Below are 16,235 nucleotides of genomic sequence, written 5' to 3' on the forward strand. Positions count from 1 at the left end.
CCTAAGCTGTGAGTTCTGGCCTCACATCAAGAACCGTGGACCTCTGAACCCAGAGGAGCAATGAGACCAGACTGTGCTGAATACATGAAGAGGCCCGGCTGTGTTGCAACAGCCCTCCCAGAAACGTCTTTAAGAGCTCTAGTTCATCTGTCAGACATTCCAGAGAGGAGGACAGAGGAGGAAGGAGTATGATAGGGGAGGATGAAGAGCATGGGGGACGCAGGAGTATAGGGAGGAAAGGAGGGAGGACTTAAGAGAAAAGAGGATTCTGTAAGAAACTCAGACTTAAAATATTTTAGTTTATTCAGTTTTAAAGAGCAAGTCACCCCTCAAATCAACTTATCTTTCTGATAAACTGTATACAAGCGTGTCCAATCGTGCTGCTGACATGTAGTCAATAGTTTAGCACTTTAATGCATTTTAGTTCAAATTTTCATTTTCTGCCTAAAACTGTCAGTGTTGTGCCGTTGTCAGGTAAAAACTCTGCACTGCATTTGAATTTAAATCTGCCATCGCTATTGGCTAAGAGGTACCCTAGAACGTTAGCTGGTACATTATGATGTCACAATGTGTGTGTGTGTGTGTGTGTGTGTGTGTGTGTGTGTATGTATTTGTTTGCGGCTCCGCCTTCTCGGTCTGCTAGGCAACAACATTTGTTGCATTTTTCAAACAGGAAGTGGGAGCATCTGGTAGGGGCTGACTTGCTCTTTCAGAAAAAAAATTCTGTTGGTTCTGATCCAATCGTATACAGAGATCCTGGTTCTGAAACCTCCTTCTTGGATCTCCCCCCAGTTTGACAGAGCACCTCCCCTCATCTGAACTGATCCAGTCCAGAACTCCAGGTCAAGTCCTTAGTTTCCGTTACGGATGTCCCGATCAGGTTTTTTTGCCCTGGAGTCCGAGTAATTTGATTTAGAGAATCTGCCGATACCGAGTCCTGATCCGATACTTTCGATACATAAAAAAAGAAAGAAAAGGAAGAAACAGTTCCAGAATGTTCCTTATTTTTTATTTAATTACCTTTTCATTTTTAATTTTAACAACAGATCACTTCTGTGAGGTAGCTTGAACAATCAAGTAATACATAACAAATTCTTCCCTTTTGGACTTTATTGCAAATATAAAAAGTCTAATATAAAAACAGATAACACTTCAACTTAAAATACCTGGCAGGGGTCTACTTTGCCTCGGTCCCCAAAATGCTTAGATACGTCCCTGGGTATGGGGGGGGGGTTGTTTTGAAGATGATCTGAATTGTATCAACTGTATAAATACTACATGCTGATAAATTATTGCTTTATACAGGTACAAACGTGTAGTGGGATCAATCTACCTACATTTTATTTTTTAAGAACTTTGTTTTGTTTTCTTGGTTTTTATTTTCCTGTCTTCCTGTCCTGTCTGTCTCTGATCTTCCTGCATCTCCCAGTCCTCCAGAAAAACTCCTGTCTGCTCCCTTCTTTTTCACCTCACAAGTAACTTTTTAACTAGCAGATCAAACTGATCTACTGACCGCAAAAAAAGCAAAGTGTGCGCCTCGCTGCCCGGCTGCGCCAGTGACGAGCGCTGCAGCGCGAGTGCGTCCACACGTCATGCTCAAATACAGACAGAACTTTCCAGAGACAAAATGAACGGACACGAATGACTGTGTATTAATTATATATGTTTTGGTGACGCCACTTAGAAACTTAGAAAATGGCACTGCGGCCGTGTGCAGAACGCAGCTGGAGTTCATGAATAATCAGCGGTCTGCCTGCCACTCTGCTCAAAATAATCTCCGCTACTCTGAGTCCATATAAATAATATAATATAGGTAGAAACTGGATCTTTTTTGTGCCCCTTCTGGGTGTGTAAGTTAACTCATTCACTGCCATTGACTACTAAAGTCGTCATTTTAGATCCAACCGTTCACTGCCAATGACGACTAAAGTCGTCATTTGCATTTTTTTTACTGATTGAGCATCGGAACGAGCCCCCGCGCTGAGAGACAAACCTCTCAGCCCTGAAGCCGATCTTCATCTGCATACGTCACAGATCACATGATCAGGAAGCAGACCATCCATGTGTTTGGAGATCGTTTTGGGCCGTTCCTGTAAAAAAAGTGAGGCGCGAACCGGAAAAGCATCTGCCGATCACAATTCGACAACGGATTATGAAAGAACGGATAACGCTCGAAACACACGGCTTCTTCCTGATGTAAGAGGTGAGTCTCCTCTTTGTTTTGGTTGCTTTGGCGTCGACATCATGCTAGCGCGCAACGTTCTGTGACTCTTAAAAAAACAGTAAAAACGGTGAGAAACGCTGGCAGCGAAGGCCGTTAGTGATCAGGAAACGGCTGGCAGTGAATGAGTTAAGGGCATCAGGGGAGCCTGACAACCTTTAGGAGAACCAAGTTGCTCTCCTGTAATTTGAACCCAGTATCCAAGTCCGGATCGGGGCTTGGATCGGGAAATAAAGCCAGAGTCCCGATCAGTCTGAAACCACGTGATCGGGGCGATTTCCGATCATGTGATCAGATCTGGACATCCTAGTTTCCGTGCTGTTACCGGAATGTTTAAACATCTGACCTCTGAATCAGTCAGGATGGAAAAACCTCCTAACTCAAGGGATGAGCCAAACACGGAGCAGCTGTAAATAGGAACTCTGGTACCAGCAGCTCAGGTGGACTTCAGCTCCAACAGGTGGATAAACAGCTGAAAGTTCAAACCATTAAATCGGTCTGTTTTGTTGTAGCAGAAAGTTCTGGTTCTGGTTCCTCTGGCCAGCGGAGCTCTGCAGGCTCTACATGAAGGAACCTGTTCGCTGACCTAAAAATGCTGTGTGACGTTCCGGCAGCAGATGAATAATGCTGCGGTCCTGCATCCACATGCATGCGTATCAGAAACTGTATGAAATATTACAAACTACCAGCAAGACAGAGGAAGACGAGGGACAGCAACGATAAAGATACACGAGAGACATTTGGCTTCACTCGAGCTGCTTCAGTAAAGGCAAGAAAAAATAAATCAACACATTAGAGACAACAGGAAACATGCAAAGGAGCCTGAGAGTTATTCCAGGGAAACTAAATAAATCCACCCTGTTTTCCAGCAGGAGCATAAGGAAATCTCTGAGTCTGTCACCATGGTAACAGGCCAACATGTTTGTTTCAGCTAACGCCAAAATAAGCAGGAAAAACAACAAAACTACGATAACTATTTGTAATTCCTATCATAGGAATTTCCTGGAAATGTTTTTGTAAAAATGATTTAGTTCCAGTTTTGATGTTCCAGAGTCGTCTATGATTGGTGGAATAACGGCAGAGCCTCCTAGACGATGGGAGGTCCAGGCTGATTTGAAGTAGTGGCTCTTTTTGTCATGACACGCTGGTGAGTGGAGCGGAGGTGAGGATCCAAACGCTGGGGAGGAATCAGGCAGGCAGACAAACTAGAAAACATAAAAGGTTTTAATGATCTCTGGACACAGGACATGGAAACAATGAGGCAACAAGAGACACAGGACTGGAGAGGGGTTTAAATACAAGAGGGCCGGGAGCTTGGGTGATTGGGAAACGAGAGGCAGGTGGGAGCAATCAACAGAGACATAGGCTGAACCAAATGGGGAGACAGGACAGGGTGAGACAGTAAACCCCCCCCCCCCCCCCCCCCCCCCCCCCAAAGGGCGGACTCCAGATGCCCACAGGAACACAGAGCAGGGCGGAAGGAGGGGGATCCGGAGGGAGGGCCAAGAGGGACCGAGGGGCCGATGGAGAGGAGGCAGGGACCAGTAGAGTCTGGGGGCCTGCGTCTGAGGCAGAGGAGGAGATGACAACGGGCTCTTGGGGGCCTGCATCTGTGGCAGAGGAGGAGGTGGTGACGACAGGCTCTTGGGGGCCTGCGTCTGCGGCAGAGGAGGAGGCGACGACGGGCTCTTGGGGGCCCGCGACGGGTAACCAGGAGGCGGGACCAGAGAAGACCAGGGGGCTGGCGACGGGGGACCAGGAGGCGGGACCAGAGAAGTCCAAGGGGTCTTGGAGGAGGAGGACGAGGAAGGGCCTCCGGAGACGGGAACTGTGACTGGAACACTTGAGACTTGGGAGACTGGAACACTTGCGACTGGGAGACCAGAACACTCATGACTAGGAGACTTGAGACTTGGGAGACTGGAACCCTTGTGGGGAGACTTGAGACTTGGGAGACTGGAACACTTGAGACTTGTGAGACTGGAACACTTGTGACTTGGGAGACTGGAACACTTGTGACTGGAACACCAGAGACTTGGGATACTGGAACACTTGTGAGAACACTTGAGACTTGGTAGACTGGAACACTTGCAACTTGGGAGAGTGGAACACTTGAGACCTGGGAGACTGGAACACTTGTGAGAACACTTGAGACTTGGGAGACTGGAACACTTGAGACTTGGGAGACTGGAACACTTGTGGAGAGACTTGAGACAGGAGACAGCGTCGACCAATGGACTGGAGGAGACGGCGTCGACCAATGGACTGGAGACGGCGTCGACCACGGGACTGGAGATGGCGTCGACCACGGGACTGGAGACGGCGTCGACCACGGGACTGGAGACGGCGTCGACCACAGGACTGCAGACGGCGTCGACCAATGTACTGGAGACGGCGTCGACCAATGGACTGGAGACGGCGTCGACCTCTGGACTGGAGGGGACGTCGACCTCTGGACAGGAGGGAACGTCGACCTCTGGACTGGAGGGAACGTCGACCTCTGGACTGGAGGGAGCGTCGACCTCTGGACTGGAGGGAGCGTCGACCTCTGGACACGAGGGAGCGTCGACCTCTGGACACGAGGGAGCGTCGACCTCTGGACACGAAAAAGCGTCGACCTCTGGACACGAAAGAACGTCGACCTCTGGACACGAAAGAGCGTTGACCTCTGGACACGAAAGAGCGTCGACCTCTGGACTGGAAAGAGCGTCGACCTCTGGACTGGAAAGAGCGTCGACCTCTGGACTGGAAAGAGCGTCGACCTCGAGACTGGAAAGAGCGTCAACCTCGAGACTGGAGGCGTCGACTTCTGGCCCGGGGGCGTTGACTTCCGGCCTGGGGGCGTCGACTTCCGGCCTGGGGGCGTCGACTTCCGGCCTGGGGGCGTCGACTTCCATCGACTTCTGGTCCGTCGGCTTCTGGACCGCCGGCCTCTGGACCGCCGGCCTCTGGACTGCCGGCCTCTGGACTGCCGGCCTCTGGACTGCCAGCCTCTGGACCGCCGGCCTCTGGACCACCGGCCTCTGGAGTGGAGGAGGAGTTGCTGCAGACGGGACCGCTTGGACAGGCTGGACCGGACACGGTGCAACCTCCGGGACCACCGCTGGAACTGGATGCGGTGTGACCTCCGGGACCACCGCTGGAACTGGCGCTGACTGGACTGGTGGTGCCGGCCCTGGTGGAGCCGGTAACTGGAAGAGCAGGGAGGATAGATTGTCCAACTGGAACTCCTGGAGACTGAGGATCTGACGGAGTCGGTCCAGCTCAGCTCGGAGACCGGCGAGCTCTGTTGGATGGACTGCAAGCTCGGCCCTTTGGCCTGGAGACGAGAGAGCTGCCGACTGGACCGGAGGCGGGGCCGCTGGCTGGACAGAAATCCTCTCCTGGAGATACGGGGAGGAAAGGGTGTCAAGCTGGAACTCCCGGAGGCTGTTGATCTGACGGATCCGGCCAAGCTCCGCCTGGAGACAGGCGAGCTCTGTCTGCTGGGCTGTAGGCGTGGTTCCTCTGCCTGCAGATGACGGAGGTGCTCATTGGACCGGAGACGGGACAGCTGATCCGACTGGGGGCGGGTCCAAGCCGGCGTGCTGAGCCAGGGCAGCTGTGAGCTCGCGGCTCCGTCCGGGGATAAGGGGTGACGGTGGAGCCTGGCATCCTTCCAAATGCCGTGGGCCAACTCCGGGGGAGCACACAGCCAGTCTGGTGCCCACATAGCAGGAGCGGTCCGTCTGCGCCTCCCCGTCCAACTCTCCTTCCAGCTCTGGGAGGGTGGAGAGGATCGCCGAAGCCTGAGCTTGGCGGCGGCGTCCGCAGCGAGGCGATGCCGGAGGAAGAGGAGCCGGCCGGTGGTCCGCAGTTAAAAACTGGGGCAAGCACTCCCAAGGGAGAACCTCCCCGCTGGATCCTTTACTGGGTTGCCTCATTCTGTCACGACGCGCTGGTGAGTGGAGCGGAGGTGAGGATCCAAACGCTGGGGAGGAATCAGGCAGGCAGACAAACTAGAAAACGTAAAAGGTTTTAATGATCTCTGTACACAGGACATGGAAACATTGAGGCAACAAGAGACACAGGACTGGAGGGGTTTAAATACAAGAGGGCCGGGAGCTTGGGTGATTGGGAAACGAGAGGCAGGTGGGAGCAATCAACAAAGACATAGGCTGAACCAAATGGGGAGACAGGACAGGGTGTGACACTTATACACAAAAGCATTCCTAGACCGGGAATTATGCGTGAAACGTTCAGGAATACACACATCTCATTTGTTTAATATGTTTGTTTTTAAATGAACCAGATAATTGTGATGACCTCAATAGTAAATTATAGAGTTTGTGATGATCTAACCAGAAGAACTTCCTGGTTTTTGAGCCCGTTTCTCTGATCTTTGAGTCTCTAAACATTGAGTTTTGAGAGCTGAATGAAGACGTGAGGATTTTGAATCAGAGGGATGAAAGCAGAAAGAGAAGGTCTTTGGAGCCGTCTCGGAGAGCAGCAGAGGAACCATGCTGCTATGAACATCAGAGGTTCTTCAGTCTCTTCACTTTAACTCTGAAGTGTTTTCTCATCTCTGGATCTTCCTCTCGTTCCTGTAAACACGTCTCATCGGTACGACAGCTTTCTTTCCGTCTGCCCTACTTCTGCACAAGTACGAGACTCTAGGCTGTCGGCCAATCACAGAGATGCACATTTCTCTCATCAGCCCTGAGACTGATCTTAAGTCAGTCATACAGCTACAGCTCTAATTCAGACAGATGTTCTGGTTCTGGTCGGGTTGAGAGTGACTGGTGAGGTCGCTGCTCTGGAGCATACAGGTGTGTTTTAACAACAACAGTTCTGCTGCTCGTCAGTCTGGTTCTGAATCTGGATCAGTTTTATTTTTAAATGACTGATATGATGGGTTGTGCTACTCACCTGAGGGTAGATCTAAACACCTGCTCAGGATTATTCTCACACTCTTCTTCCTTTCTAACATGACTACATGTTCTTTTATTCAGCTGTGATTAGTGTTGTTTTATTATCATTATTAACATTATTATTATTATGGTTGATGTTAATTTATCTTTTTTAACTCCTTTGGGTAATAATATTTTCTTATTAATTGCAATGTTTTTTATTGCCTGTAAAATGAATGATAACAATAAAAATAACAATTATTAGATTTTTGGTGCATTGTGTAGAAAATAAGTAAAAATGACGTCCTCTGGTGTAATTTGGTTACTGTAACCACTTCAAACAACTCTGGAGCTTTTTGCAAATCATTGTCAAATTACAATGGTGGGTGCTGCAGCATTGGCCTGCAGGAGACACGGCACCCCCGCCCACTGATGTCGTTACGTCCCTCCTTCCTTTGTTTTGAGAAGAGAAGAACTGGCATCCCAGCAGCCAGCTGGATATGAAACATGTTCCAGTAAAACCTTACTTCCAAAATGACTGAAACATCAGACTCTTTTGGGATTTTCTCACTGTAAAATTCTCACTACATTCTTACATACTGCACCTTTAATGTACAAGACATTTATTTCCTCTTGTCTTCTTCATAGAATCCTTTAAAGTAGGGATGTCCCGATCATCATTCTAGCCTCCCAATCCAATCTTTTAACTTCAAATCCAATCCAATTTTGAGTCCTGATCTGATAGTTTGTCTTTACTAATGAAATTTATAAAACTGAAATATATTTTTAGCAAGTAACTCAAGTTAACTTTCTAAGACTTATTAGAATTATGAGCATTACCATTACTGTTGTGAATCCCATCAAACCAACTTCCTGTTTTGAGACCAGATGTAGAATGCTAGATTTCCGGTAGCTTTATTTAGCGGTGACACTACTGTGAAGATGGAGTCCAAAGTACAAAAAGGACAGATTGTGTTTGGTTAAGAAAGCATGAGGTGGGCTGCAGCCGGTAACAGCAGCTCTTGTTTGGTTGCTCTTTTATTCTTTGCTTTTTCTTCTGTGCGTGTTTGAATGCTCTTAAGGTGAGTGCAGCTAATGCTAGCCCTCTGTAGCAGCTAACTTCTCCACGGGAAATGTTGATTCTGCCTCCAGAATTACAGAGAACCAAAGACACAGCAGAGCAGAACGTAATCTCAGGAGAGGAAGCGGTTTTCTTTTTTACTGATTATTGAACTGGAAAACCCGACCATAAACCGGGCAAGACTATCACAAAGGAAAAGGAGCCCTCTAGAGGACTCCCCACCCCACCCCCCCACCCCCGAAGTAGCATGTGCTAACGTGCTCATAGTCTATTTTGGGAGATCGGCAAGACTCGTCAGTTGTAATAGCCGATCTCCAATCACTGAAAAATATGGAAAAATATCGGACAGGGATCGGGATCGGGATATCTCTACTTTATAGGTAGTGCAATTCGTACATGTGATGTCACTCTTTTTGTCCAATCACAGAACAGCCCGACACATTTATGCTGCAAAACCCAATGCCCACCACCAGAGACTTGTTTCTACTCGCAATCCCCGAATCACTGCTGTGAAATAAGAAAAGTAGAAAATAGTAAGAAGTAAATGGATGCAGGGAGGTGAGGAAATTGAAACAGAGGGAGGAAGATGGAGGATGAGCTGTGAGAAAAGGTTAAATAGGATGAGACAGAGAGCAGTGCTCTAAATGATGAATGAGAGCAAAAAGACTCGAGGAGTGAAAGATGGATGTAGACTCGACGGAGAGATCGAGACGATGAAAAAGTCGACGCGGAAGAGTTCAAGTTTTAAGGACCGGTTGTTTATCAGAGTCTGAAATGACGAAGTGATGCTTTCCCGGTGTAAACACACACACACACACACACACACACACACACACACACACACACACACACACACACACACACACACACACACACACACACACACACACACTACAGTCTAATTGTATTTACGTAGCACTTTATAGACAACTCTGTCGACCAGAGTGTTGTACAGATAAAAGTAAGTCAGTTAAAAGAAAAAAAAACTGAAAGCAAACGTGAAATAAATAAAACTGCGTAAAACAAACAAGAGTGTAGAAACAACAACCTCAGTGAATGGAAGAGATTTACAACCCCAAGTGAGGAGCTTGGCCTGTTGACAGGCAGCTGATCCCATCGTGTAGGTCACAGGTGTCAAGCTCAGGCCCTCAGGAAAATTTGGCCGGCAATCTATTTTTACTTGACCTGCAAGGTCAAATATCAAATATATATTAAAACTGACCCGCTGGCCCATTTGGCTGCAAAGACTACAAATCCCATAGTGCTTTGTGGCATTAGCACGTGAGTCGAAGCGCCCCCTCCTTCGTGTTTCAGAATCCAGCTGTGTGAACTGGACCTTATGTGTCCACCCGTCTGGCTCATCCTTTGAGTTAGGAGAATGATTCAGAGGTCAGAGTTCCTGGCTGCCATTTACAACTTCCACCTCCTCAACCGAGGTCTGAGTGTCCTTTTAGAACAGCAGAAACCTTCGTCTCTCGGTTGCAGAAGACAAGCAGTCCGATTTATATCTGTGGCCCGGATCACACGTTACAAGTCAGCCGTAAAGGCTGTAAATAAGCTGCTGACCTGGGAACAGCCGCTACCTTCACAGGATTTATGTTTGTCAGGCAAAAGCCTCAACGTATTCCATCCTATTACTCTGCTTTTCACTGGAAGATGGCTTAAATCAGTCAGAAGTCAGGGGTGGAGGTTAGGCTGTAAAACATGAAGTCAGTAAGGATGAACTCATCTGGAGAAGCATGCTCCTCAGCTGATCAGATCACCAGTGGGACAGAAACAACATTAGGATGTCCAGGAGACAAATGCTGTCCATCACTTGTCCTCAGAAGAAGAGCTGTAAGCTGTGTCAACATCTGGATCCATATGGAACTAGGATTGGGACAACATCACATGTAACTTGTACCAAGTTTTGTAATGGTAACTTTTGTTTTGTAGCATGTAATTCACGTTTTGTATAGATCCAGAGCAGATCAACATGTGGACCAAACTGAGTCTTTCTGTATCGTTTCCAGGTCGTTCTTCGTGTCTTCATGGTTGTTTTGCAGCTGATCTGTTGTCCGCATGTGCCTGGGTGCTCCTGTGTTTGTTCTGATGTTTCTTTGATCATTTTCGATTAGGAAATGCTGTGAAGGAAAAGTGGTTTTGTCAGACTGATTCTGAGTGCTTGAGTGTGAGGAGCATTTTGTTTTCTGTCCTGACAGAACATCTCGGATCTCAGCATTCTGATCCAGATATTCTGCTGCCTGAGGCTGCCGTTCAAATATTCACCCAGTCACTTGTTGCTGCAGTCGAAGTCTTTCAGATCCTCCAACAGGAGAGAGAAAAGTCAACACGCCACCCCAGACCCGCCCGAAAACACAAATCCTACATGCAGCTGGAGCTCCTCGAAGAACCAGCTGATGACAACAAGATAAACAGGTTTTTATTTACTGAACTTCTGCTGCATCCTGAACAGAATAAACACAAACATGTTTCTGTGTGAAAAAAACAGGAGTTCAAGATAGACTAGATTTCTGTCAGAGGCCAGGAACGAGCACAGGAACAGGAAACAGCAGCCTGTGGTGGTTTCAATCAGCTGTTTACTTTATAATGAGAATGACACGCACACACACGCACGCACACACGCACGCACACGCACACACACACACACACACACACACACACACACACACACACACACACACACACACACACACACACACACACACACACACACACACACACACATACACACACAAACACAACCCTCAGAGGCAAAAAGAAAAACAAGATCAAAGACAAACTTTGGAAGCTCTGAAAGAAATCCCACAAAGAGCAAACAATAAAATAAATCTCTTTTTTATTTTAAGTCTTTGATGCTGAGGACCTGAAGGGTCACTTTTTCTGTTGTCTTTTTTTATCCTACTATAAAATTCACCACGGTGGTTCGGAGGCGCGGCACACGCTAACAGCAGCCCATCAGATCGCTGGAGTTCGGACAATCCACAGAGAAAAACCTGACCTCTTAGCTTTTCTGAGTTGTATTTATTATTGAGGTTTCTCATTTTGAAGGACACTGTCTCTACTTCAGGACAGAGCATTGACTGGACTCCAGTGTAACTAGTGCTGCTCAGCATACCTTCCCAGGGTCAGGCGGTTCTTCGTGGATTGACAAAGCAAAAAAAAAAAAAAAAAAAAAAAAACCCAAAAGGGATGTTTTATAAAACAGAGCTGGAAAAAAAACCCTCAAAGTGACAAAAACTCCAACAAGACGCTCAAACTGGCCAACACGAAACCAACTCTTACCTTTTCTGCAGACTGAGCAGTACCAAAGAAGATGGGGATGAAGGCCAGCCACACGATGCAGGTGGTGTACATGGTGAACCCAATGGGCTTGGCCTCGTTAAAGTTCTCCGGGACTCGGCGGGTCTTTATGGCGTAAACAGTACACGTCACCATCAGTAAGATGCTGTAACCCAAAGAACAGATGATCTGGAGATCCGTGATGTCACATTTCAGCACCCCTCGAGCCTGGTCAGGGCTGATGGTCCTGTGCTCATCGTAGTCTATGATGATATTGGGGGGATCCACCCCGAACCAGATCAGAACCCCCAGCAGCTGGACAGAGATCAGGCTGAAGGTGATGCCCAGCTGGGAGGTGGGGCTGATCAGCCTCGGTGCTGTCACTGACTTCTTGCCCTGCTCGAAGATCCTGTAGATGCGATTGGTTTTAGTGAGGAGGGCGGCATAACTGATGCACATTCCAAGACCCAGGAAAATCCTCCGGAACGAGCACACACCCACATCCGGTTTGGCAATCATGAGGAAGGTGATGATGTAACACAGAAATATTCCAGTCAGGAGGACGTAACTCAGCTCCCTGCCGGATGCCCGGACGATGGGCGTGTCGTTGTACCGTACGAACGTTGCCATGACAAAGATGGTGGCAATGATCCCCAGCATGGCCAGAAAGACTGGGATTACTGCCCATGGGGAGTGCCACTCCAGCTTTGTGATGGGGATGAACTGGCATGCAGTTCGGTTGACGTTCGGCCTCATGTTGTAGGTGCAGAGCTTGCAGCTGAACTCATCGGACCGGTACTGGTAGCCGTCACATGGCTCACAGTGCCAGCAGCAAGGCATGCCCTTCACCACCTTCTTCCTCTCTCCGGCTTTACAGGGAAGGCTGCAGACAGAGGTGGGAATCTCCTGCTCCCCATGTGGCCACTGCAGCTCCTCGGCCTAGAAGGAGAACCACACGGTCAGATCATGGGTCCAAAATGTTCAACAGCTTTTTCAGTCATCAACTACTGTAACACACTCTTCACATGTTTTGACAAAAAGCCCATGACTGCCTCCAGTTGGTCCTGGTCCACTCACCAGAACCTTCTACAAGTTCCAAATAGAGCTGAAACAACTTATCGATTTAATCGATTACATTCGATTATTAAAATAGTTAACAACTTTTTTTGTCATCGATTAGTTGTTTAATAATCACATTTTACCGCATAAAGTCTATTTTTACCACAATCTGACATCGGTTACAGTCTGTTAAATTTGCCGCCAGTGTGTGGCAGTAATGAGCCACCGATCTACTATTGGAGCCGTAGAAGAAGAAACGAGGCAATAAGTGCCCTCGTTTTCATGACGCACATCTTGCTTCCCTCACACCGTGAGAGATGGCGGAACAAGAAGAGATACAGAAGAAAAATAGAAGCGACAAAACTGAAGAGAAAACCCGGACAAAAACCTCACGAGTATGGGAGCACTTCACTCTAGATGCCATGAAAAGACGGGTGACCAGCAAAATATGCAAAAACCCGATACAAAAGCCGAGGTGATCGCTCCTTCCAGACTGTTGCACATCACATTGACAGTCTAGACACGTTTTAAAAACAGCTAAAGACCACTTGATTTAAAGCTGCTTTTACCAAAATCTTTTGTTTTCTTATTTAACTTAAATTTGTAATCTTTCCTTAGTTTTATGAAATTTTGTAATTTTAGGACAATTTTTCTGATTGTAATCTATTTAGTTTTAAGATTATGACTTAGACTTTTGTTAAGATCTATGTGAAGCACTTTGTGATTCTATGGCTGTGGTAAGTGCTATATAAATACAATTTACTTACTTACTTAAATTCTGAGATGAAAATGAAGCCAACACGAAAGTGGCAAAAATCGCAGTTCCACCCTCATCCACTAGGGGCTGGCAGCAGAAACGAGCAAAACCTCATTGACTCCCATGTTAAAAAAAAGTATATTCACAGCAGAAATAAACATGTTTACAGCCTGGATCAAAAACCATTCTAGGTTGAATAGATCTAGTTTACATCCATGACAACTTTGAGGGGGGAGAACATTTTTTGTAACTCTTCTTTTTTAAATGGAGTTTAATGTTTAAAAATCTGAATAATTAATGAGCGTCAGAGCCATGTGACTTCAGAGCTAGCTTCGGAGAAAGGCCTCGGCCTCACGATAATAGATGTTCAGTTATTTCGACTCTGAACTTTAGCTGTGTCCTCTGTGTGTGTGTCTGGATGTTAATCATGGGATCAGCTGGACCAAAGGGCACGCTGTGGTTACTGACACACCATCCAATCAGTTTCTGCTTCTTTTTTTAATCAGCAAGTAAAATTATATTTCTGTACTTTGTTTTGCTGGTTGAAGGGGGGGGGGGGGTAATTTAACTGCTTGGTCAAACATATTAGTGGGGCTGCATGAGATCCTTGTGCGGTGCCCAGCTTCTCCTGTTCCCGTTTCCCAGAACAGCTGGGACGGCTCCGATGCGAGGCTGTAGTCATGCTGGTCATTTGTGGATCTCTGAGGGAGACCACAGAAACACCGTAGCTCTTTTAGTTGATGCTGCTTCACTTTTGAGTCGCTCAACCACATTTTTCTCACTAATGAGGGAAGATTCAATGCGTTTACCATAACACCGCTTGGTCATTTGGCTCCCAGGTCCATGCCAACATAGAGCCAGACCGTTGACAGTGGACTCGCGGATCTTTGACAGTGGTGGGGCAACGAAGCCCAATATGATCGCAGCGGTCTGAGGCTCTGCTTGTAATTTAACAGTCCCAGTCCATATCAGATCTCCACAGGTGACCAGCATGACTACAGCCTCACACAGGAGCCAGTTGGCTGTGTGGAAAGGATACCCCAGTCCCCGGAGCTCTTCTTAGCTTCTTGGGTTAGCTAAGTTAGCTAGTAGCTACACTGGTTCATTTGTTCCAACCCTGTTCTAACATAACAGCCCCACCTTCTGTTCCAACCCTTTCCCGTTTTTGGATTGTCTGGGTGCGACTGGGTCAAAAATCAGTGGTGGGAACCTCCCATTTTTGGCTTCAACTTGCCCCCGGTGGGGCAATGGGCGGGCTATGTCCTTATTTTTGTATGTCGGTGGTTAAACCCCGGTTCTTGTTTCCTCCAGAAGTGCTTAAAGAATCAGTGTTAAACTGGGTCCAGTACAGATCACGTTTTTTTTGTTTGAGCCCACCGCCTGTTCCGTAGAGCTCCATGTGATATGAACTGAGCACTGGTCAGCACTAACCAATAGTGTTAGACTACCGCTTACGTACAGACTCCCATCACAGGGGTGTACCTCGGTTGGCGCAGGTTGGCGACATTCCTTGGTCAGGTAAGTCTTTAAAATATAAATATATGAAAACACAACATAACACAACATATTTTAGCTGTGTTTTGCTTGATAGAGGAGTGCGTTCATGAACGAGGCGTTGCTTTTGGCCGTGAATACAGAAGTGTTGGGTGTGAAATGCTAGTCAGCCACTAGATGGTGTCATTAGACTAAAGGAATTATCTAGAAATCTCCTTTTAACATCACGGAGGACCAAGTTCTTGAGAAAAATAACGGAATAAACCATGAGGAAAAAAAAGGTCAGCAAAAGATTAAAATTACAATAAAAATCTGAGAAAACATCACAAAGTTCTAGAATGAAGTAAAAACATTAAAACCTTTCCTGGAGCTGAGATGAATCGGGATTAAGGTTAACTCGGCTGGAATCGGGTCGGTTCTAGTTGGTCTATCTCTGCCGGCTGAACATCTCTGACCTGCAGGAGGACATGTTTGATGTGAAGTGAAGCTCTGCATCCAGCACACAGAGCTGTCGTTTCTGTCGTCTACATGAGTAAACGACTCGGAGTATTACAGAGATCATTAAATCCCAACCTGTGACTGCACTGAGTCCAGAACACATACCCAGTAGAACCAGAACCCTGGAAACCATCTATTTTCCATCAGAAGCTAATGCTAAGATAGGTGTAGGAGACAATTTTCATGTTCAGCCTGCATGAAACAGTCAGCGACTCGTTAGAATCAGAAATAATCATTAAAATGGATTTTCAGGTAAATTGACCTTTAACTGTTTAATAAATCATATGTTTTCTTATATTTTGACCTTTTTTTTCCTTGTTGTCCAGCTTTAAAAAACGTTTTTCACTTTAGATGGTAAGATCTGAAGCATGTGATCGTAAACGGTCCCTAGTTGGACCTAGGTAGGAGACGGTTGGACGTGAGGTGAGGATGAAAATGGGCCTGATGTCTGTTAGACCTGGAGAACTTTTATATTCTAGCATTATTCTAGTTATAAATGCTGTGAGACAGACAGGACAGATGGACCTGAACCCAAACCCTCTGAACTCTCCAGGACCAGCATCCAGCTGCTGATCCAGTTTTCTCGCATAGATGAAGGGCAGATTTCCCAGATTTCCATAATGAAGCCGATCTCTTCTGTCTGTCTGTCTCAGACTCTAAAGACCAGAGGCTGCAGCTGATAAGAAGACGCCACTGTGTCCCCATCCGTCCATTAGTCTGATGATGGACTTTATCTCCAACCAGACTGGAAGACGTGCAGAGAGATAAGGTGAAATCTCAATCCATCTCGGATCGTTCACTAAAGGATCAGAACCTTCAGAACTTCCAAGATGAAACAAAACTAGGAATAAAAACAATGGGCTTCATACCGTAAATCCTCTAATACAGGCCTGGGCCTGTATTTTACTCAAGCTCAACAAGCTCCAGGCCTTTACTGGAAGGAAGGCCTGAATT

General features: G+C 46.9%; 1 protein-coding gene across 4 annotated transcripts in view; it reads right to left on the reverse strand.

Moving 5' to 3' along the window:
- grm7 (glutamate metabotropic receptor 7) overlaps window positions 1–16,235 on the reverse strand; it is a 143,370-nt gene that overhangs the window by 16,981 nt on the left and 110,154 nt on the right. For 3 of the 4 annotated variants that reach the window (XM_054736915.2, XM_015958318.3, XM_054736916.2), the window contains exon 8: window positions 11,477–12,412. In XM_054736915.2, coding sequence (XP_054592890.1) covers window positions 11,477–12,412 — 936 coding nt within the window. Of the gene's footprint in view, window positions 1–9,081; window positions 10,315–10,459; window positions 10,588–11,476; window positions 12,413–16,235 lie in introns of those variants that run through there. The other variant, XM_054736917.2, reaches the window with a different exon arrangement.

This window comes from Nothobranchius furzeri, chromosome 3, assembly GCF_043380555.1.
Source record: "Nothobranchius furzeri strain GRZ-AD chromosome 3, NfurGRZ-RIMD1, whole genome shotgun sequence".
Classification (NCBI taxonomy): domain Eukaryota; kingdom Metazoa; phylum Chordata; class Actinopteri; order Cyprinodontiformes; family Nothobranchiidae; genus Nothobranchius; species Nothobranchius furzeri.